The sequence below is a fragment of the Dromiciops gliroides genome, chromosome 5, assembly GCF_019393635.1.
Source record: "Dromiciops gliroides isolate mDroGli1 chromosome 5, mDroGli1.pri, whole genome shotgun sequence".
NCBI classification, from domain to species: domain Eukaryota; kingdom Metazoa; phylum Chordata; class Mammalia; order Microbiotheria; family Microbiotheriidae; genus Dromiciops; species Dromiciops gliroides.
This window is the reverse complement of record NC_057865.1, coordinates 92,293,886-92,315,818: the sequence shown is the minus strand read 5'-3', so window position 1 is coordinate 92,315,818 and position 21,933 is coordinate 92,293,886. Positions and strand designations below refer to the sequence as shown.

The 21,933-nt window shown below is 37.1% G+C and overlaps 1 protein-coding gene across 1 annotated transcript in view; it reads right to left on the bottom strand.

Annotated features, from left to right (window-relative positions):
• Positions 1 to 5,678: 5,678 nt before the first annotated feature.
• RHEB (Ras homolog, mTORC1 binding) overlaps positions 5,679 to 21,933 on the bottom strand; it is a 66,492-nt gene continuing 50,237 nt past the window's right edge. Inside the window, exons 4-8 of the mRNA XM_043968068.1 lie at positions 18,932 to 19,014; positions 9,340 to 9,396; positions 9,185 to 9,232; positions 8,499 to 8,580; positions 5,679 to 6,191 (exon numbers count right to left, since the gene is read on the bottom strand). Coding sequence (XP_043824003.1) covers positions 6,099 to 6,191; positions 8,499 to 8,580; positions 9,185 to 9,232; positions 9,340 to 9,396; positions 18,932 to 19,014 — 363 coding nt within the window. The 3' untranslated portion in view covers positions 5,679 to 6,098. The remainder of the gene's footprint in view (positions 6,192 to 8,498; positions 8,581 to 9,184; positions 9,233 to 9,339; positions 9,397 to 18,931; positions 19,015 to 21,933) is intronic.

The following is a 21,933-nucleotide window of genomic DNA, read 5'->3' as shown; positions in this document are numbered from 1 at the left end:
CAGAATTAGTTGCCTTAAGGGGCGGGGGAGGCAGGAAGGAAGAGAATTTGGAGTACAATTTTTTTTAAATGGGCATTAAAATAGTTTTGTTTTTGTTTTTGCAGGGTAATGAGGGTTAAGTGACTTGCCCAGGGCCACACAGCTAGTGTCAAGTATCTGAGGTCACACTTAAATTCAGGTTCTCCTGAATCCAGGGCTGGTGCTTCATCCACTGTGCCACCTAGCTGCCCCCCATTAAAATGGTTTTTACATGTAATTGGGGAAAAATTATAAATGGGGAAAAAAGAGTACTTTGCTTTCCTTCAAGGTAGGTGCTGTCTCCTCCAGGAAGCCTTTTTTTTTTTTTTTTTTTGGTGGGGCAATGAGGGTTAAGTGACTTGCCCAGGGTCACACAGGTAGTAAGTGTCAAGTATCTGAGGTCACACTTGAACTCGGATCCTCCTGAATCCAGGGCTAGTACTTTATCCACTGGACCACCTAGCTGCCCCCAGGAAGCCTTTTAATGATTCCTCCAATTGCTAGTGCTCTTCTCTTCTAAGAATAATCATGTATATAACTACCTTTTCATATGCTGCATTTCCCCAGTAGTATGTATGCACTTTTAGGATAGGAACTAGTTTTTTACATATAGGGGACCTTGAAGGTCATCTAGTCCAACCTGACCAAGAATTCCATCTCCATCATACCTGACGAGTAGTTATCCAACCACTGCTTGAAGACCTCAGCTGAGTGGGAAATCTGCTATCTTCCAAAGAAGCCTATTCCACTTTTGGATAGCTTTAACGATAGGGAAGAAGTTTTATATACTTTGATGGTTCTGTGATCTCATTTATCTGGATATTTCATCCAGCAATGTAGATTTTTAACACATCACAATCTTTTCATCCTATACAACCCTTCTTCACATCTTCTGGGAAATGCTCCACAGGAGGTCCCCTCAATCAGGGGGCCTCCTGACAATATGGTTACCAATGAAGTACATGAAAGGTCCTCTAATTATTCCATGTTCTGGATACATGATTGATAGATCTCCTTTTGCAGGAATGTATTTCTGCTATCTTTCATAACACTTCTACTGTGCATTTGTCTTGATAATAATACTCATGCTCACCATTCCCTCATCAATTTTTCTTTGAAAGACCAGAAACTTTAATTCTTCAGAGACTGGTTATTCCATATTTCAGTCACATAGCATCAACAGAAAATTAGCGATGTTAAGCCTTTGTTATGAAGAGAAGTTAGGGAATCGTTAAGAGCATTATGCAAGAATTCCACCTGTTCTCTTAGCCTATCTGGACCCAGTTCAATGCCTATCTGTAGTGTCTGTCCAAGATATATGTGCTGGTGGACCAACTCTCTCCTCTAGGTTGTCCATTCAGCTACATATATGACGGTAGCCACTTTTCATGTGCTTGATTTTTCCCGTATAGATAATTGGATTAAGCTTTTGAGTGATCATAGATATGACATAGGAAAAGTTTTTCCTTTTATCAATCCTAAATCTGTCTCTCTCCAACTTCTGCCCACTGATTCCAATTCTGCCCTTTGGTGCTAAGCAGAACAATCGATCACTCTTCCACATGAAAACTCCTAAAATGTTTGATAGATACCAGGTTCCCCCTAAGATTTCTCCAGATCAAACACCCCCATTTCCTTCAGGTAATCCTCTTATGGCATGATAGAGTTACTTCTCCATCCTAGTCTCCTTCTGAAAGCTATCTTTTCATTTTTCTTAAAATGCCTGGAATTGAATACAATACTCCAATTCTTTAAAATTTATAACATATTTGACATAATTACTTCTCTTGATCCTCTTTTAAAGGACTTATTTCACAAGTTTATTCACATTGTACTTTGGCTAAAATACAGCACATTGTGTAGATCCCCTATGGAGGCTCTAGGGGTGAACATAAGACAGGAATCATACAGGGTGATAGGATGTGGATGGGCTGTAATCTGCACCAATGGAGGGCATATCTATGAGAGTAGAGATCCACTGAAGCATATACACTTGGCAAGTTGCATTAAGGGGAGACTTCACTGAACCCAAATTCAGAATGCATTTTTACATAGCTACAAATATATTAGAAAATTCTCTCCAACAGGTTGTGTTCATTGGACCAGAGGAAGAGCATCTATGATGTAGCAGACCAGGAGATGTGGGGCCAGAAGACTGGTTCAAATCCCAGCCCTGCTAATCACTACTGGTATGACTCCATACAAGTTCAGTTCTTTAATATAATGGAGTTGGACTAGGTGGCTATTTAAGATTTCCAATAATGGGGGAACCTACTTTCTATAAACGGTCCATTCCACTTTTGGACAACTAATTGTTAAAGTGTTTCTTATATTAAGCTGAAATCTGTATTTAAAACCATTCTCTATTGCTCTAGTTCTGGGGCCCAGTAGGATGGACCCAGGCCCTCTTCTGTGAGTCTGATTTGAAAATGACGATCCTATTCCCTTCTCTCTATCCCGTCACTACCCCAGTAGAGCTTCATCACCTTTCACCTACAGCATTGCAATAACCTTTTAATTGGTTCCCTTGTTTTAAGTCCCCCTCCATTCCTAGCTAACCTCCACTCCCCTGCCAAAAGGACTTTACTAAAAGTATAGATCTGTTCTTGTCACTCACTCCTCAGACTGCAGGGGTCTGGTTCCTTCTTACCTCCAAGATCAAATAGAGATCTCTGGCATTTCAAGTTCTTCACGACTTGGCCCTTTCCTACCTTTCCAGTCTTAGGCTTTCCTCCTCTCCATTCACTATGATCAGCTGCTTCACTGATCTCTGTGCTATTCCCTGCACAAACAAGTCTACACCTCCCAATGCTGTACATGTCACCATGCCCCATTCTAGAACACTATGTTCCCTCCCCTCCACTCGTTAGCTTCCTTGGTTTCAAGGCTTAGGGCAAACCCTACCTTCTGAAGCCCTTCTCTATTTCCCTTCTATACTGCTTCTGTTGGAACGGGCTCCCTGAGTGCAAGGAAGGTGTTTGTGTCTCGCACACACATGGGAAGTGCTTAATAAATGCTTGTTGAGTGATTTGTATATTTGGATTCAAAAAGCTACCTGGAATAGAAGAAAAAGCACACCCAAATTAAGAATGTGTTCTCCAAATTCAAAAGACATTTATGAACATGAAAGGCATTGTGGAGGGTGTTAGGGAAATAAACATTTTCAAGATAATACTTGCCTTCAAGAAAGAGAGTGAGGTAGAGTGGGGGAGGGCAGGGAAGAGATGTGATATCTACATACATAGTTAAGTATGATGCTAGGTAAGATGTGATAGGGCCAAAGAAAACATTCAAACAGCTTAAAAAAACAACTTTGGAAAAAGTGAAGTTGGTTGCAAAGTTAAGGAGAAGGGAGAGACTAGGAATGGCTCTGCTGTGGAAGTGACAAGGTACAGAAAAGAGGGAGTGCTTTTTTAGTTCATTTATATCCTACTAGTCTGCTATGTACATTTAACCCATCTGTAACCAAATATCAAATATACAGACCTGCCCTGTACTACTTGAAATGGTGGGCTAATCATTCAGTAAGAAATGAAAGACATGGATGATACTCAAATTATTAAAACTAGATGAAAAACCTTTTGAGTACTGGGTTGATTCTCAATTTATTTTATTATTTTTTTGCGGGGCAATGAGGGTTGTGATTTACCCAGGGTCAAAGAGCTATTGTCAAGTGTTTGAGGCTGGATTTCAACTCAGGGGCCTCCTGAATCCAGGACCAGAGCTTTATCCACTGCACCACCTAGCTGCCCCAGTTGATTTTTTTTTTTTTTTGGTGAGGCAATTGGGTTAAGTAACTTACCCAGGGTCACACAACTAGTAAGTGTTAAGTGTCTGAGGCCGGATTTGAACTCAGGTATTCCTGACTCCAGGGCCGGTGCTCTATCCACTGTGCCACCTAGCTGTCCCCCCCCCCCCCAGTCGATTCTTTAAAGAGACTTTATAAGATGAGGTTAGGAGTAGCCACATCTATGAGAAAATAGATCTTTAAGCACATGCTTCACTTACACCCCAAAATTATCATTTACATGCCTTTCTCTTTCTCTCATACTCTGAATGGAAACCTAACGGTATACATTAGGGGGAAACCAGAATTCACTTCAAAAATGAAGAAAAGGAAAGCTATTGTCCCAATTAATATTAGAGCAGAAATTAGGGAAATGAATGAGGAATGCTGTAGAAGTGATTTGGACTCTGAGTGGGAAATTAGCCAAAATGGCCATGTCATTCTGCTTCAACTAAAGTTCTATAAGTCATGGGTCAAATCAGCAAGTGGAATTTTTCACCAAGGACAGACTGCTGAAAATTTACTTGAGTGTAAATGGTCTAATATCAGTTCAAATAGATTCTGATTCAATCTGGTTACCCCGCGTGGGATAATAAATTACAGTTTACACTTTTTTCTCTTCCCATTAAAAAATGTAATTTTTAAAAATGTAAGCTATGATCTAAACAACATTTGAGGAAATCAATGGTGAATTTTTCTAATAAGGTTCAGAAAGTAGACAGAGACAAGTAAAAACAGTTGGAAAATACTCAAACTTCTTGAAACGTCAAGCTTAAATCTGTTTGGTGGAAGGGGATGATGCCACATTTTTCACAACATTAACATGTTCTACATCATCTAGATTGGTTTGCCCAGTATTTTGAGATTTTACAATAGAAAAGTTAAGTACTTAACTTTTATCTGTAAAGAATAGTTTCATATTATAAATGAGAGACAAAAATACTAAGATCTAAAATCTCCATATGAAATTAAGGTCACAATTTTCATGTTAAACTGATATTCTCAATGAGAAATTAAATGTTTACACTATGACAAATTAGATCAAATCAAATCATGTGCTGTGTTCTTAAGTGAAAGGAAAATATTCACAAGATTCAACTTCATAGCAGATGTTTATAAATTAAGCACCTCTAGAAAAAGTTCTATTTCTCTGTGTCTACACACACACACACACACATATGTATACATATTCATTCCTAGAGCTTGGCCCTCTCAGGTGATAGGAAGGTGATCCCCAACATAACAATCAAGCTCCCCCATCATCAATAAACTACAATTAGTTCTCCAATCCATGTCCAAACGAACAATTTTTGACTACTGAAACAAATGAAAAATCTTCTATGTCAAATGATCCCTTAACTTATTGGGCAGAAAACATTATATGTTGTATGTGTGTATATATAGATAGCCAGTCTATGCAGTAATATTTAGTAAAAATCTTCAATAAATCTTAGGAAGAAAAATATTCAGAAACATCTGAAAGTGACAACTATAACAATATTAATTAAATGCCTAAAATCAACTTCCTGGTTTTTATAGATGAAGAAGAGAAACTATGACAAATCCAATTTAAAAACAAAGTAATTCATCTTTATTAAGGCCTGTTACTCATCTCAGTTTTTCGTATCTTTTCAAATTATCCAGTTGCCAACAAAAGTTGCTCTTCCTCTGTAATTTGCCACCAAACATCATCAAACTGTCTCTGATGTCTTCCAGTGCTATGGTCCAGGAAATGTTTTTCCTTCTTTCAGTTTCCTTCATTCTTCCACAGGTTCTTGGAAACCAAACCCAAACACTTCATGAAGGTCACGAGTTGGGAATGAGTTAGGGTAGCTTTTGTATTTAAAAATCACATCAAGCAGAACAAAATGTATAAGATTTGCAGCTATTTTATTTACAAGTATACATTTAACACAATGAAAGAAACACTGATATCCAAGCCTAGTTAAGAGTAGTGTAACAATATGTATCATTTTGATGATTACATTATTTTAACCAACAAACTACACTGAAAAATTAATGCCAGTAAAATTCTTGGTCATAATATTAAGAAATACAATATATAAATTGAAAATATGATTGCTTAAAATTTGAAAATGGAAGTGAAGCCATTTGGACATAAGTCAGAGTTGAACATAATCTGAAGGGAAGGAAAAAAAAAGGCTCTGACCCAAATGATATCTTTCAGGTTAACAGAAGAAAAAAAGAAGCATAGTTTATCTTAAAGGATAATGGGCAGTTTGCTTCTTCAGGTAGACTATATTCCCAGTGTCCTCAGGTTTTACAGTGGAATTTACATTACTGAGCATGAAGACTTTCCTTGTGAAGCTGCCCCATCAATTTTTTCTGCCTCCAAAATTATCCTCCTAAAAACATCAACAGCAGTCTGGAAAAGAAGAAAGCAATGACTTAATTGATAAATACACACTTATTGCTTCCAGGTATAGTCAAATTTAGTAGTTATTAGCTTACTAAGAAATGAGCAAGGTGGTATATGGAAAAGCATAGAAATTAATAAAAATTAAGCACAAATAGCATGTGTTTTGAGTTTTTTGGGTAAAATTTTATTTCATGAACTATGTAAATGAACAGATTGGTACTTCTGAATTTATGTATAACAAAGGATGTTAGATTAAAGCAAGTATCCAGGTATTTTTCTTTCTTTAAATCTTGATTACAGGGGCAGCTAGGTGGCGCAGTGCATAGAGCATGGGCCCTGGATTCAGGAGGACCTGAGTTCAAATTCTGCCTCAGAGACTTGACAATAGCTGTGTGACCCTAGGCAAGTCACTTAACCCTCACTGCCCCCTGCCCTCAAATCTTGATTATATTAACATTCCTTTAAAGAATCACCCAACATTCCATTAATGGAAAGGAAGATTAAATAATGAAGCAGGTATACATTTTCCCATCTGAAATCTTTGCTTCATCTTTTCCTACTATGGTTAAAAGGCTTTGAGAGAGTTGGCCTTGGTATCCTCATCCATAAAATGAGGAGGCCGGACTTCTTGTCTCCAAGGTTCCTTCTAGCTCCAAATCTAAGATCATTCGTTTTCTTTAAGGATGGCTTTCATAATGTAATTTTACTTATTTTTGAGTCAAGCTAAAACATATCTCCTTTTCAATACTATAATGGAACCATTACTAGAAAATGTCCTACACTTTATTAACAATGTGGGCTTGTGTTCAATATTGAAAAGGACACAGAGATCACATCCAATTTCTCCTTCTCTCCCCATTTCAGGTAGGCAGGAGATTGAGAGCTAAAAAGAACCTTAGAAGCCATCTAGTTCAGGCCCCCATAAAGGAGGAATTGAAGCCCACTGTGGTGAAATGATTTTTCCAAGGCCACAAAGGTAGAGCTGTGAGTTGAACTCAGGTCCTTTAATTCCAAATCGAATACTTTCCCCATTGCCTCTGAAAAAGTCATTGTCTTCAACATCTTCAGTATGTATTTCTATGATTTCATAGTCCTAATTTTAATTGCTCACACCAAAAAGCCATGATTTCACTACTCTTTTCAAAGAGGTAAAAAACAGACGGAGAGTTTCAAAGGAATGTGTTAAGAATATAAGCCATTGATTCATTCAAGCCACCTGATCTTCAATTTTATAAAAATATATTTCTCCGGGAAACGGATTCAGGCCTGAGAGTTCAATGGATTTAATATAAACATCTAATACATGTGAAAGTTTGAAATGTTATTTTAATGGCAGGTATAACTTCGAACTAAACTTCTAACCACTTAAGTATTCAGGAGAAACATCTAATAATAAAAGAATAAGTATCCTATTTTTTGGCACAAGCTTTGATTAAAATAACCCAAAGAGATGCACTTAGAATATTTCTCAATTATACTTACTATTCCACTCTCTCCAAATGAGCTATTTATAAAGCACTTACCACAATGCCTGGCACATAGTAGGTGATTAGTAAATGCTTATTCCCTTCCTTTCCCCTTCCAACCCAAAGCCCATACTACTTTGTAATAAGTTGGAGATTTAAAGAAGATTAAACTATTTTGGGCCACTAGAACAGTATTTTTCGCATCTACAACTGACACAAGGACTAAAGTAAAAGCTCTCTGCCTTGATGAAATTTACTATTCTATTCAGAGAGACTATATGTACATAGAAAAGCATATGCAAAATAACTACCAGTTAATAGGATTGGAGGGAGGCACTACTGGCTAGGAGGAGGGGAGATCCAGAAAGGCATGTAAGGGGTAGTACTTACACTGAACTTTGAAGGAAATTAGGAATTTGAAAACACACAGATGAGTGAATTCCAAGCATGGGGAACAGACTGTCCAAAGATACAGAGACAGGAGAATGTGGTGTATGAGGAACAGCAAGAGGCCAGTTTGGCTGGACCAGAGAATATAAGAAGGGGAGTCATGTCTAGTAAGCTTAGAAAAGTAGATTTCTTGTAAAGAATGTAAAATGGCTAAAATAGGAGTTTGTACCTATTAGGTGCCTTTGTGTGTAATGTATTATTACACTGGCTAAAATAATGACTTTAAAAACAAAGGGTTTTTTTGCTCCTTCAAGGAATCTCACATTAAAATATGATAAAAACATAAATTCATATTATAGAATAAAAACTGAAGATTATAGTGATTATGATTTTTTAAACAATAAAATCTGAAGTTATCAGTATACTTAAAAAAAATACCAAAACACCTGTGACACACCTGATTTTCTTTAGCAGAAGATTCCAAAAAAGCTGCATTCCAAGATTCTGCTAAAGCTTTCCCTTCTTCATAACTGATCACTCTAGATGGGTAAAAAGTGAAAGAGAAAGAAGACAGTAAGTGATAAAGATATAATGTCTACCAATGGGCTATGGACCAACATTCTTTTAAAAAGCATAAGAGCTTTAATATTCAGTACCATTATTAAAAAGAAGTTTAGGCGTAAACTCTTACACTAGTTGGTAATCATAACTAATAAGCCAAGTGATTTCATATTTTTACATTTTAACATTTTAAACTTACATTTTAATAGGGGACATTATTTATACAATGGTATTTCCCATCCATATTCAAGGTAAATTTTATTGTAAATACAATAAAAGACAAAATTTCCAACAATTTTCCTGCAATAAAATTTTGTTGGATCAATATCTATAGTCAATTCCAAGATATTTTATTAGTTTGAGACAAAATTAAAGAACAAAGGAAGAATGGTTTCCAGTAAATGTGTGATCTGAGCATCCTATTCAAGTGTTTAATTGTAAATGTACTTTGTAAATTATTATACTGTTCCCTAAATTAAGAATTTTAAAAACACAACTGTTATAAAAATTACAGTATGGAAAGCACATGTTTTAGAGATTAACATCTAACTTGCAATTCATAAAGCACCGTTAATTACATACCGTTCCATATGTAGATCTTTCTTATTCCCGACCAACATAATAGGTATTCTATTTTTAAAAAAAGAGGACAAAACTTATTGAAGCTGTAAATTTTATCTTGAAAATGCATACACTGTGAAGATTTAATTTGAGACAGGATAAAATTTACTACTTACTGGACTTTCCCCACCATATCCAACAACTTGCCATGGATAACTTTAATCACTTCAAAACTAAAAAATAAAAAAGATGAAAGCACATATCAATTTTATTAGGGTTGTGGTATTTAAAAGATATGTCATGGGGCAGCTAGGGGGCGCAGTGGATAGAGCACTGGCCCTGAATTCAGGAGTACCTGAGTTCAAATCCGGCCTCAGACACTTGACACTTACTAGTTGTGTGACCCTGGGCAAGTCACTTAACCCCCATTGCCCCACAAAAACAAAACAAAAACAAAAAGATATGTCATAAAGTACTTCACATTTTAAACTCCAAATTCATATAGAAAAAAACCCAAAATTACTTGGAAACCACTTAATTTGAGAGCTATAGCATTATGCTTAGAACACCCCCCCCAACACTTTGATAAGTGCATGTTAAATAAGTAATCAAATAATTCTGATGGAAAACTTGAGAAAAGTAGTTCATATAAGATGAGAAAAAAGCCATAACCATGGCAGAACAAAAACGGTACCCTATTTTCCAAAGTTTTACTTCCCACTCTTCGTTGAAGATAACATGTGAAGTAAGTTTTACACCTTCCCAAATAAAAGGCAAATATGACTAACGAGTCTGTTCAATGTTTTTTGAGCACAATCTACAGAGTCCTGCAATAAACAGGAGAAATCCCTGGTGTAACTTGAGAGAACAATTGCGTTTATTTTGCCACACTACTGTTTGAGATCTCAGTCTAGTAGTAGAAATACCATGGGGAAGATAATAGAACACTATCATTATTCGGAAATGTACAGGATTACCATTAATTATTCTGCAGCTCATAAGGCTCAGCTCCACATTCCCTCTCTCCTAAATTATATGGGAATATAAAATCCTCTTATAAAGCCCCCAAATTTTTCTCAGTGTTTTGGGGGGAAAAAGGTAATCTTTTAATAATTTAATAGACCTTACTTTGATATTTTAAAGGTCATCTTAAAAAAAAAAGCTATTTAAAGTAGGACAAAAAAAAGTCCCAATGATTTGTATTCCAAATTTTAAAAATTAGAACAGCAAATAAAGGCAAATAGTTTATTAGACAAAGAAATACACCAAACACAACAAGCAAAGTGAAGAAAATTATGCAAATGATCATAGAAAGCTATCTCCCATAATACCATTCATTCTCTTTTTGGTAATTTCTTAGAAAGCAAAGCCATGTTTCCTTCCCCCCTTTTTCGAGGAGTTCTACAGACATCCTAGGAAAACGAAGTCACAGTAAGAAAATCACCACAAAATACCATTCTTTAGGAAGCTAAGATTAGTTGTAAAGACTTTAGTTATTTTTACTAGCTTGGTAGTCACTAAATTTATTCAGATGTGCAGACTTCCTATTGTGGAAAGCAACAAGAGATAAATGAAATGCCACTGAGTTCAATCAATCAGACATTTAATTAATCAATAACCTACGGGAAAGGACTGTGATTTTTGAATGTAGAATATATTAACACACACACAGAATATATTAACACAGCAACTTCATTTTGCTTTTGATGTGCTTAGAGAAAGGCATGTGTCTTTACAGAAAGGTTTACTTGTTGTTTTGAAAATAGAGGTAACTATAGAAAAAAAGAAATTAGGTGTGACTGGAAAACCTAAACCAAAAGGTAATGTGGCTTTCAAGTCATCAGATAAAGAGCACTGGGCTGGAACCAGGCTCAAACACTGCTTCTGGCACCAGTGCTGTGTGTGAGACACCATGGGTTAAGATACTCCTCAAAGCTTCTGGTTCTTCATCTGTAAAATGGGGCCAATAATACCTGAAAGTACCTACTTCAAGGGATATTGTGAAGATGAAGAGAGTGTCTGTAAAGTGCGCTGTCAGCCTAAATAAAGCACATCAACAATAACAGCAGCTGACACATAGATCGTCTAGAGCCATAAACACTGTATCAACAGACAGGTGGTTCTCTGTGATCTTCAGCAAAGCATTTAACACCCCAACTTCAGTTTCATCATCTGTAAAATGAAGGGGTTGGTTTTTTTGAGGCTGCTAGGTGGTACAGTGGGTAAGAAAGTTCTCAATTCCAAACTGGCCTCAGACATTTATTAGTTGTGTGGCCCTTGGTAAGTCATTTTGCCTGTGTCAGCCTCCGTTTCCTCACCTGTAATATGGGGATAATGACAGCAACTGCCTCCCAAAGTTGTGAGGACAACATGAGATAACATAAAGCACTATACAAATGCTATTATTATGTCTCTTTCCAGACATAAGTGATTATAAACTCTATGAGAACAGAGATAATATCTGAAATTTTGTAAGTTCTCTTACTCATTTTCCTCCTTCCCCCAAAGAGAACTAGTTAGTTGCTCAATAAATAGTTGATTGATTTGTGATAAACTGAACAAGACACTCCATCTCCCAGCTCTGGGCATGTTCTCTGATTGTCCTCCATGACTGGAATGTTCTCCCTCCTCATCTCTGTTTGATGACTTCCCTCCAGTCCCAACTAAGATCTCATCTTCCACAGCAAACCTTTCCCAATCCCTCTTAATTCTAGTGCCTCTTGTCAATTATTTCCTATTTACCCTGTATATAGCTTGTTCGTACATAACTGCTTGCTTGTTATGTCCCATTAGAGACTGTGAGCTCCTTGAAGGTTGGGATTGTCTTCTGCCTTTTTTTTGTATCCCCAGAATTTAGCACACTGCTTGGTACATGGGAAGCACTTAATTCTGCCTGTTTTTGAGTGTTCTCTGATTTGTTTTTTTAACAAAGAGAAATTTAGAAACCAAGTACAATCTTAATAAGCAAATGAGAAACTAAATGACATGAAGAACATATACACATTTACAAAATAAAGCTTAGTTACTATTTTGATGCTGGATTGTTTAGAAAGAAAAATTAACCATAAGCTCCTTTTAAACAGGAAGTACTGAAGTTCACTTAAACTGTGATTTAATTTTCAAAAGGTAAACTGATAGTGTTTAGGAAATACCTGTATAAAGCGTGATGTGGATTTAAATTGTTTTCTTATATTAACAAGCACCTGGGCATCAAATGTAAGACAGTATTTCCTTTCAACTTCTGAATATTGACAGAATAAAACCAAACTACCCTAAATTTTAAAATATTTTCAACAGATTTTAAAACATTTTACTTGACAGCATAATAGAGGGTATTTTTTGTTACAATGGCAAATTTACTACTTTCAAGTGTCTAAGAATGTAACTCGGCCCAATTTCCCCTAAAACAAATGACCCAGAAATGCAAATTCAAAAGCACTCTGACATTTCATCACACATTCATTAAATTGGTAAAGATGATGCAAGAGGAAGACAGTCAGTGGTGGAGAGACACAGTATAAAATACATATACTACTGGTGGAGACGTGATTTACTCCAACCTATTAGAAAGACACTGGGGGGGGGGGGGCAGCTAGGTGGCACAGTGGATAGAGCATCGGCCCTGGAGTCAGGAGTGCCTGAGTTCAAATCCGGCCTCAGACACTTGACACTTACTAGCTGTGTGACCTTGGGCAAGTCACTTAACCCCAACTGCTTCACCAAAACCAAAACAACCAAAAAAAAAAAAAAAAAAGAGACACTTGGGTTTAGATTAGATATACAGATCTCTGTACGAACAAAGGTAGAAATAAAGATTTCTATATACTATATTCTATATACTATATAGTATAATTCTATGTACTAAAATAGTCACAGCAACATGCCCTCAAAATCAGGAAGACCTGGGGGCTCAAGTCCTGCCTTTGACTCTGGTCAAGGCATTTCACTTCTCAGTACTCCACAAGCAGAAGGGAAAGAGCAGTGGCCATCTGCACTGGCATGGGGAGCTTCAAATAAATGTTGTAGCCAGAGTTTTTGTGATAAGAAAAAAACCTGAAAGTTGCTCATTGACTAGAAAATGTATGGTTTGTAAATATAATGGAACGGGACTTGTTACATAAAAGGTGACAAATATGCTTAGGCTACAAGCTAGCACCTAGTATGTGCTAGGCACTGGGGATTCTAATACAAAAATGAAACCATCATCTATAAAGAAATTACAGAGAAAACTGGTCTCAACTTATACAAATCAAAGGCAGAACCAGAAAAGGAATAGAAAACTACAATAATGTAAATGATCACACCAAAAGGCAGCTGAACTTAGATTAATTGTAATGATCCATCTCAGGTTGAGGGAAACTGAGAAAAGTCCCATTTCCCTTCTTTTCAGAGAACTGGGGTATTACTAGGATGAGATATAAGAAGTGGTTGCTTTGTGGACTTTTTTTTTTAATGAAAGAAAAACAAATGAAATAGGGGGCATTTTATGGGGGGGAAGGGGACCTGGTACGTTGGGAAATCACTGATGTTTAAAAAACAAAACCAAAACCCTACCAAAAAAAGTGCATTAATAAAACCTTTAAGAACTGGTTGTAAATAACTCAAAGTTTATGGTTTTTTGAACAATAATTTGTTACATTTGCTTATTTATTTCTGTTGATGTCTGTTAAGGTGAAAATTGGAAAAAAAAATAAACCTGACAATCCTCACAGACTCCTCTTGTGATGCCTCAAAATGTGGAGGTGATACTGAGCTGATTCCATTATGCTAGAAAGGCTTCTGGCAGCAGAATATTTTTCAGGGACCAGCCTAGCTAAGTATGGAGATGAATTCTTTGGCTACAGAAAACCATGCATGAATCAAGATGACCCTGGGTGATTGATCAATACTCCACAACTGCTAAAACCTTGAAGACCACACAAAAGTTCCATGCTTTTATAATCATGAGTACCTTCTTTAAGAATCAGAAGGCAGGGGGCAGCTAGGTGGTGCAGTGGATAGAGCACCGGCCCTGGAGTCAGGAGTACCTGAGTTCAAATCCGGCCTCAGACACTTAACACTTACTAGCTGTGTGACCCTGGGCAAGTCACTTAACCCCAATTGCCTTACTAAAAAAAAAAAAAAGAATATAACAAGAATCAGAAGGCGGGGCAGCTAGGTGGTACAGTAGATAAAGCACCAGCCCTGGATTCAGGAGGACCTGAGTTCAAATCTGACCTCAGACACTTGACACTTATAAGCTGTGTGACCCTGGGCAAGTCATTTAACCCCAACTGCCTCACCCCCCCCCCAAAAAAAGAATCGGAAGGCACTGGTGCTTGGCAAGCACTAAAAAGCAAAACAAAAATTAAATTTATTATATTTTAGCAGTCAGGAAATAACTAGTGCCTGATAGGGCAGTCATTTCTGAACTGGTTATCTGTGTCTAGTAAAGTCATCAGAACAAAGATAAAAATTGAACAAAGCTAAAAGAAGAGATGTGAATGGCATGATGTACACTTTAAAACAACTGTACCCTGATCTATCTAAATGAATTAGTAATACCAATTAGAGCAATTTCATCAGTAAAACAGAAGTTTTACCAATGTAAGTCAACTGCCATAATAGAGACCCAGTCTGATGTCACATCCAAATTATCTTAGTCAGGAAATACTTTCCAAGCAGAAAAAGACAGCAAGGGAAATATATATTTAGCATATAAACGCATTTATGAAATATTACAGAGAAATACGGAATATTTTAAGTAATAATACTTCAGAAACCAGAAGCAAAAGAAGGAAAGCCTGGTAAGAGACACAACCAAGTGATGCCAAGCACACTTAAGAATGGAATGGGAAGGAAAAGAAGGACAAAAGAGAAAAGATTTCTCTAGTAGACTTTTTCCACCAAAGACGGGTGTTTGGTTCAGCAGCTCAGTCATTGTTGAGGAGGTGCTCCTATTATGCTACAACAGCACAGGCTCTAGGGAATCCTACCAGGTGGCAAAGACTGAATATAGGCTTCTTTGTATCCCTAGCACTTAACTAGAACTGGAGCTAGGCACTTAACCAATGCTTGATGACTAAAGACAAGCCTAGCTAACTTTGAAAGGCTCTTCCCATAGCTGAACACAGAATCACAAAAAATTTTAGGCTTCTCTTTGAGAACTGCTAAGTTATAGAAGAGGTCTATCTCCCCATCGGTGGAGGGAATACCCAATTCCAGTGAAATCAGGGATTCTTTGAGGGTTAGAGTGTCTTTGTTTGTCACACCACATTTGAAATTAATCCTAGAGAATGCAATGTTCAAGTTGGATGGCTTTTATAGCATTCCTGTTTGTTTAAATTATACCATTCTGACACTACTGTCTCATTTCACAAAATAATGTTCAATGGTTTATGATTCAGGCTGAGAATAATTTCAACCAATTTCTCTGAGTCATGAAAAAAGACCATAGGATGACAATTTAGAAACATTTCCACAGACAGTGTTTCAAGTAACCTTCAGACCTACTACAGATATCAATTTACACAGATAAAATACCACCTTGTAATGATTGGAATGACACCACCTGCTGGAGAGCTACTGTAGGAAAGCTCTGCCAGGAGGAGAAGGCGCCTGAGGACAAGCCATGTGGCTTTTCTTTGGCATCAGGAAGTGACCTTTGCTTGTGGGAGGAAGAAGGGGCGAGGCTGGCTCTCTTTCGTGAGGACTCAGATGGAGAGTGGAGCTATAAATGTGCTCTCCCTTTGATAGATGAATGTAGGCCTTTCTCTCTCTCTTCACCAAATTGTTATTCTCCTTAATAAATGCTTAAAAATCTAACTCTTGCTAAAGCTTATAATTTATTGGCAACCACTCATTAGATATTTTAGACAGACCAGCTAGAATTTATGCCCTTACAACCTGCTGCTTCTTAGACTCCATGATATTTTGGTATTTAACAAGAATGCCCATTAAAGCCTTGGAATTATACAGATGAAAGAAAAAAAACATTGTAAAAAAAATATCGCGACTATTTTGTTGATGGAGAAACAGGAAGAGAACTTGCCTATCCCAAGACAGAACCTAAGTCTATGCTAGTTTCCTAATCCAAAGTTATATAGCCTAGTTTCCCTAGGTAATTGCAAATCCACGTTTTCAAATCTAGCTGTTGTTCAATTTCTTAAGGTCTTCCTAGAAACAAAAAATACATTTTTCAGCTTGATTTCCAAGTCCTATTTAATACAGATTTGACAATGTGACCCTTCCAGAAGAGAGAACTGCTGGCTGAGAGCTAAGAATGCTCTACCTGACATTTCAGTTCTTTTGAGCTAACTGTACAGTAATTAACATAAAGGGAGAAGGGAAAAATATACAAAACAGATTTAACACATGATGTAGTGACTTCTGAAAATGATAGTTTTCCAAACAAATATGGTGTTAAATAATAGCAATAAAATTATATGCCCTTCTATTACTGTCCATATTAGATTGAGTAAATTCTGGACAATATTTGGCAGACACAAATTAAACTGAAAAGATTTTCAGAATTTATTGCTACAATCAGATCTGGTGTTACCCCATAAACATTGGCAACCAAGTTCACAAACTATTGGTCAGAAAGGCCTAGAGATGACTATAAATGCCCTCGAGAAAACTGAGGCCCAGTGAAATTAAATGGACTTGCCCAGGGTACCACTTCTAAAATCAGTAAGTAGCAGAAGCAGAACTACGGTTTGGAGTTAGATAAAATGGTTCAAATCCTGAATCTGCACGTAGTAATAGCTGTGTGATCACAACCTTTATGTCCAAGTTTTCTCATCTGCAAATCGAGGGCAGTGGATGGGCTAAATGATGGCGAGGATTTTTTCCAACTCTTTATGATCCTGAGACTTTCTGACTCCCAGTCCTGTGCTATTTTCATGTTATGTCAAGATTCTCCCTCCCCCTTCCAAAAAACCCAAAACAAACCCCACAAAAAACTCAAAGCCTCTAAACCAACACAATGTTTAAAAGAAATTCCAGTTAAAGCTTCCATCTTCTACTTTATGGGCTCTGTGGAATTTGTTTAGAAAACAATTTCATTTGTCTACAGTAATTTACACTTCACATGGATAAATAAATTCTATACCAAGGGAAAAAAAAAGTTGGGAGAGGAAAAGATGGAAAGGGAACAAAAAGGGGTTCACAATAAAATGGGAAGTTGGGGGCATCAGAAAACAAATTTTTCCTAGTTTGCAAAGTTGTTTAAGACCAGCTCAGGATGCAGTGGTCCTTGACATTTTGGTGGTACTATTGCCTTTCATTAATTCAACAAATATAGGCAGAGCTGGGGGGAAGTAGGAAGAGTGGAAGGGTATTCTAGGGAAAAGGTATAGAGGTGGAAAAGTACCAGGCTTGCTGGACAACAGTGCTTAGTCTTATTGAGTTGGAGAATGGGTTACATAAAGGTAGATTTGTAGGATGGAAAACAGAAGGTTCCCTAGCCTGAGTTAACAATAGGAATCCCTGGAAAAAATTTTTTAGCAACATGTTGCCTTTCAAAGGAGACTGATGTTGGCTTGAAGGACATATCAGTAACAATTTTCCATGGATTAGGAAGAGAGGGCAGTGGTTAACCAAAAAAATAAAAAAGTAGCAATATTTGGCAAGGTTGTGGTACCAAAGCTCCAAATGGAATAAGAATGTTTTAATGTGGACTTGCCTCTCACGTGCTAGGCTAGCAACTGATGAAAACAGTAACTTCTAGGGTTTGGATTTTCTTAAAATCAAAAGTAATTTTCAAAATAATTCTTTTCAATGCCCCTCTCAATAGTTAAAGCATGAGAAGCTGTTTGGACCCTGAAACAGCCTAACTTACCTGGGACCCTACAGTCTTCAAATTCAGTTGTTACCTAACAAAAAGAGTTTTAAGAACTTTCAGGGTGATCCAGGGAGGAGAAAGTCTGCCAAGGAGTTCCTTTGCCCCAAGCTGCCAGGTCCTTCAGATGATAAAGGTCAAAGCTCTACTCTTTATAGCACGAATGTTACCCTGTGCCAGGTAAACAAGGCTACATACACCAGTAAACTAGTAGAGCATTTGGCATTCTTGTTCTCCACACTAATGTTTCCCTCCACTAGTAAGTGAAATATGACTATAATATGTCTTTCCAGTAAGATAAACCCAGGTCTACTTGACTTGTTGGAAAACCATGCCAACAAAGCTAAGGTCTTGAACTGGATCCTTCTATGCATTGCTTAATTTCATTCCATTCTTCCGCTACATACATCTCCTAACTCCAACTTATATGCCTTGCACTTTTTGATGGATGAAAGGTATTCTTTTTTTGTGCACTGCAAAGTATTATTAAAAACAATATATTCCATAAGGTGTGTAAAGAGAACATACAATACTTTGCACCATTAAGTACAAAACCAGAAAATTTATGTTTAAACTAGTAAAGAAGCACAAAATTCGTCTAATCAATATTCAATTATTTATTTTGGTCCAAGAAACTAGAAAGGCAAATGATGTGAAGAATCAACAGATAAATACTTTTTATTAATTCTATGATTACAATAATATTAATAATTAATATTAGGTATTATATATAATAATATATTAACAAATATCTATCTTTTTTGTTTAATGGCCTATTTGACTTAAAGGACAAAAAAAAAAGTGTTCCATTTGATCATTCTAAATGGCTCCTTAGTACTAGTCCCACAAAAGTTTTTTTGGGGATAAGCTTTAAATGAATTCTTTCTAAAAGACTAATAGCAGCTTTATCAGGTACAGCTAACATAATAGCAATGAGAACTTATTACCTTTTGATTGATGTAACTGAGTACACAAGAATATAACCATTAATGTCTATGGAGTACGTCTGAGGAAAGATGGAGTACTCATCCTGTGGGGGGAAAAAAACTCACAATTATATTCAAGGAAATTACGAAACATAAAAAGCAATCACCATCAACATTTCTCCAAAGGATATTAACTATTACACTGAAATAAAAATATAAATGGATGATGCACTTAGTTCACTATACTATAAAGCAAGACCACTAAACTATGCTATTACTTTCTACTTATCAAATGCATCTAGAAAAGGCTGTGGCAGCAACGTGTGTGGAGAGTGAGGAAGGACATATTTTAAAAGCAAATACCCTTAGTCTGGGTAGAAAATTAATAATACCTGACACTTATACACCATCTTTAGGTTTACAAAGTGCTTTACATTGTGATCAACTAAGTCTCACAACAATTCTGTGATATATTCACCAGAGGTAATGCTCCTATTTCACATATGAGAAAACTAAGGCTCAGAGATTAAGTGACTTGTCTAGTAACCACAGTATTCTAACCCAGATCTACTCTATTCCAAACCAAGCACTCTAACCACTATTGTATTATTCTATGTTACAAAACTGGTTTTTGCTAACAGGTTAAGATGAGTTAATTGTTGACTTTCCCCCACATTTCTGAGAAGGAAGCAATTAATCACACTGGGTGTCAGAAGACTATCATTTTTAGTCTGAGCTCTACCATTAACTAGCTATCTGATTCTCAAGCGAGTTACATTTGTCTTGGGGCCCCACTGTCCTGAATGGTGGCTGCATCATTGGATCACTATTTCAAAGAGAGCCCAGCCATGTTTTAATTCACTCCCTACTCTTGAGCCTTTTTTTCAACAGCCTAACTAGCAGCCTTGCAGCCACAGTCCCTCAAGTTTTAGAACCATGATCAAATCTTAAAGCCATTTCTATATAAATTCAGCACCTTAAAAAAAATTTATCACACAGATTTCTGTGTGTTCTCTTATAAAAATTAGGTGCTGAATTTATATAGAAATGGCTTTAAGACATAATAAAGTTATTTACAGAAAGTCATAAAAAAGAAAACACCAGCCTGCATTTTAGAACACATGCATAGATAAGTAAACACAAGATAATTTGAGGACAGTACATTAATATACTCAGGGGATGAAGAATTCCCAGAGGTAAAACCTGGATAAGGCTTGAAGGGAGATGAAGATTCTGAAATGGAGATGGAGAGATTGTATATTCTAGGTATAGGAAACTGCTTGTGCAGGAGGTTGTGTTGAGGTCAGGAAATAGTTATTAGTCCAATTTAGCTGGAATGGGAGTTAAAGGATAAGAATAGAAAGAAAATGAGAAATAAGGCCAGAAAAGTTAGATGGAGAGCCTGCCTTAAGAGCCAAGCTATGGGACATGAAAGATATGCCCAGGGATAATATGTTTTCCAGAGAGACAGATTTTATCTATGAGGACAAAAAGGAAATAATGTGAAAGAAAGATATCTAGAATGAACGAAAGCTTCAACGAATGAACATTTTGCAAGTGTCACTATTCCTGGCAAAGGGAATAAAAATCTAACAAGTGAGCTAGTCCTTGCACTACAGAAGAACAGGCATTTGAGAATTTATGCAGTTCAGAGGGACAAACATTCCCTTTTGGTCATGAAAGCAAGGGGACTATCTTCATCTTTGAGGCAGAAGGTAGAGTCCTATCTGGGAGTTCTTGAAGGGCCATAGTTTGGCAGGCATACACTTGAAAGCGATGCTGATTGGCAGCAGCAGTGGGGACACAGTATCCTCGGCCATCATTCTTGCTTCCAACTAGCCCATTCTTCCCAGAACTTAAAGAGCCAAAGCAAAGGGGCAGAAAGAAAAAGGAGAGACTGAGAGCAGAGCTAAGCTGTGGCAGAGAAGAGAGAAGCTGGAGGGCCATCAGATCCTTACACAGCCATTTTAGCGCAGATGACTCAGGCTGAAGCTGCTAGTTCTACCCAATGAATTCCAATAAAAGTTCTGTTCTCCTCCTCCTATAACTTCCTTTATCTCTGTCTCTTTACAAACAGACTCTATAATATAGTCTTCCTGCTTCTTTTACCCACAGCTTTTACGTATAGCTTGATTTTTGCTTCAAATATAAAGAGGTCACGAACTGTCTGGAGATAAAACAAAACTGTAAATTTAAGCATTGCCAAACCTGTCTGAATGTTAAGGGTTGTCCTAACTGGGGGATCAGTTATTGACACTGTACTACTATTTTTTTGTCTGATAAACTCCATAAAACAGGAGTGAACTGGGACCCTGAGGGCCATTTTATTGCCCCCAAGCTAAAAAGCAAACTGTTGTTAACCGTATGGCTGATGAATTCTCCAGAAATAAAGAGAGGAAAGAGGAAAGGCCTGGGAAAGACTGAACTCTCATCCTACCCAGCAGGAAGTAAAAGCTCCAAGTTTTGAAATCTCTCATCTCTCCCCTCTCCCCCAATGCCCAATCCACTTTGCAAAAACTCAAAATGGCCATTGACCCACTGCCATGATCAATTATACCATCATTCCATATTCATTTTACACCATAAAGCAGGGAGGAAGAGAGTAATAGCTGACTTCAGATTTATATTAATAGCATCATATTAATCAGCCACAGGGCAGATAGGGGGAGCAGTGGATAGAGTGCTGGGCCTGAAATCAGGAAGACTCATATTCTCAAGTTCAAATCTGGCCTCAAGACTCTTATTAGCTCTGTGACCCTCAGAAAGTCACTTGTTTGCCTCAGTTTCCACAGCTGTAAAATGAGCTGGAGAAGGAAATGGCAAACCATTCCAGTATCCCTACCAAGAAGATCCCAAATGGGATCACCTAGGGTTGGACACAATTGAACAACAATAACAAAATTAGGCACAATGACTTTAAATCAATAAGGCCCTCAGCACAATCCACTCTGATTTTTCAGTCTAAAACAAAAAATGAAATAAGGAAAACCTCCAGTTTATAGCCAAATCAGACTCATTCTGCT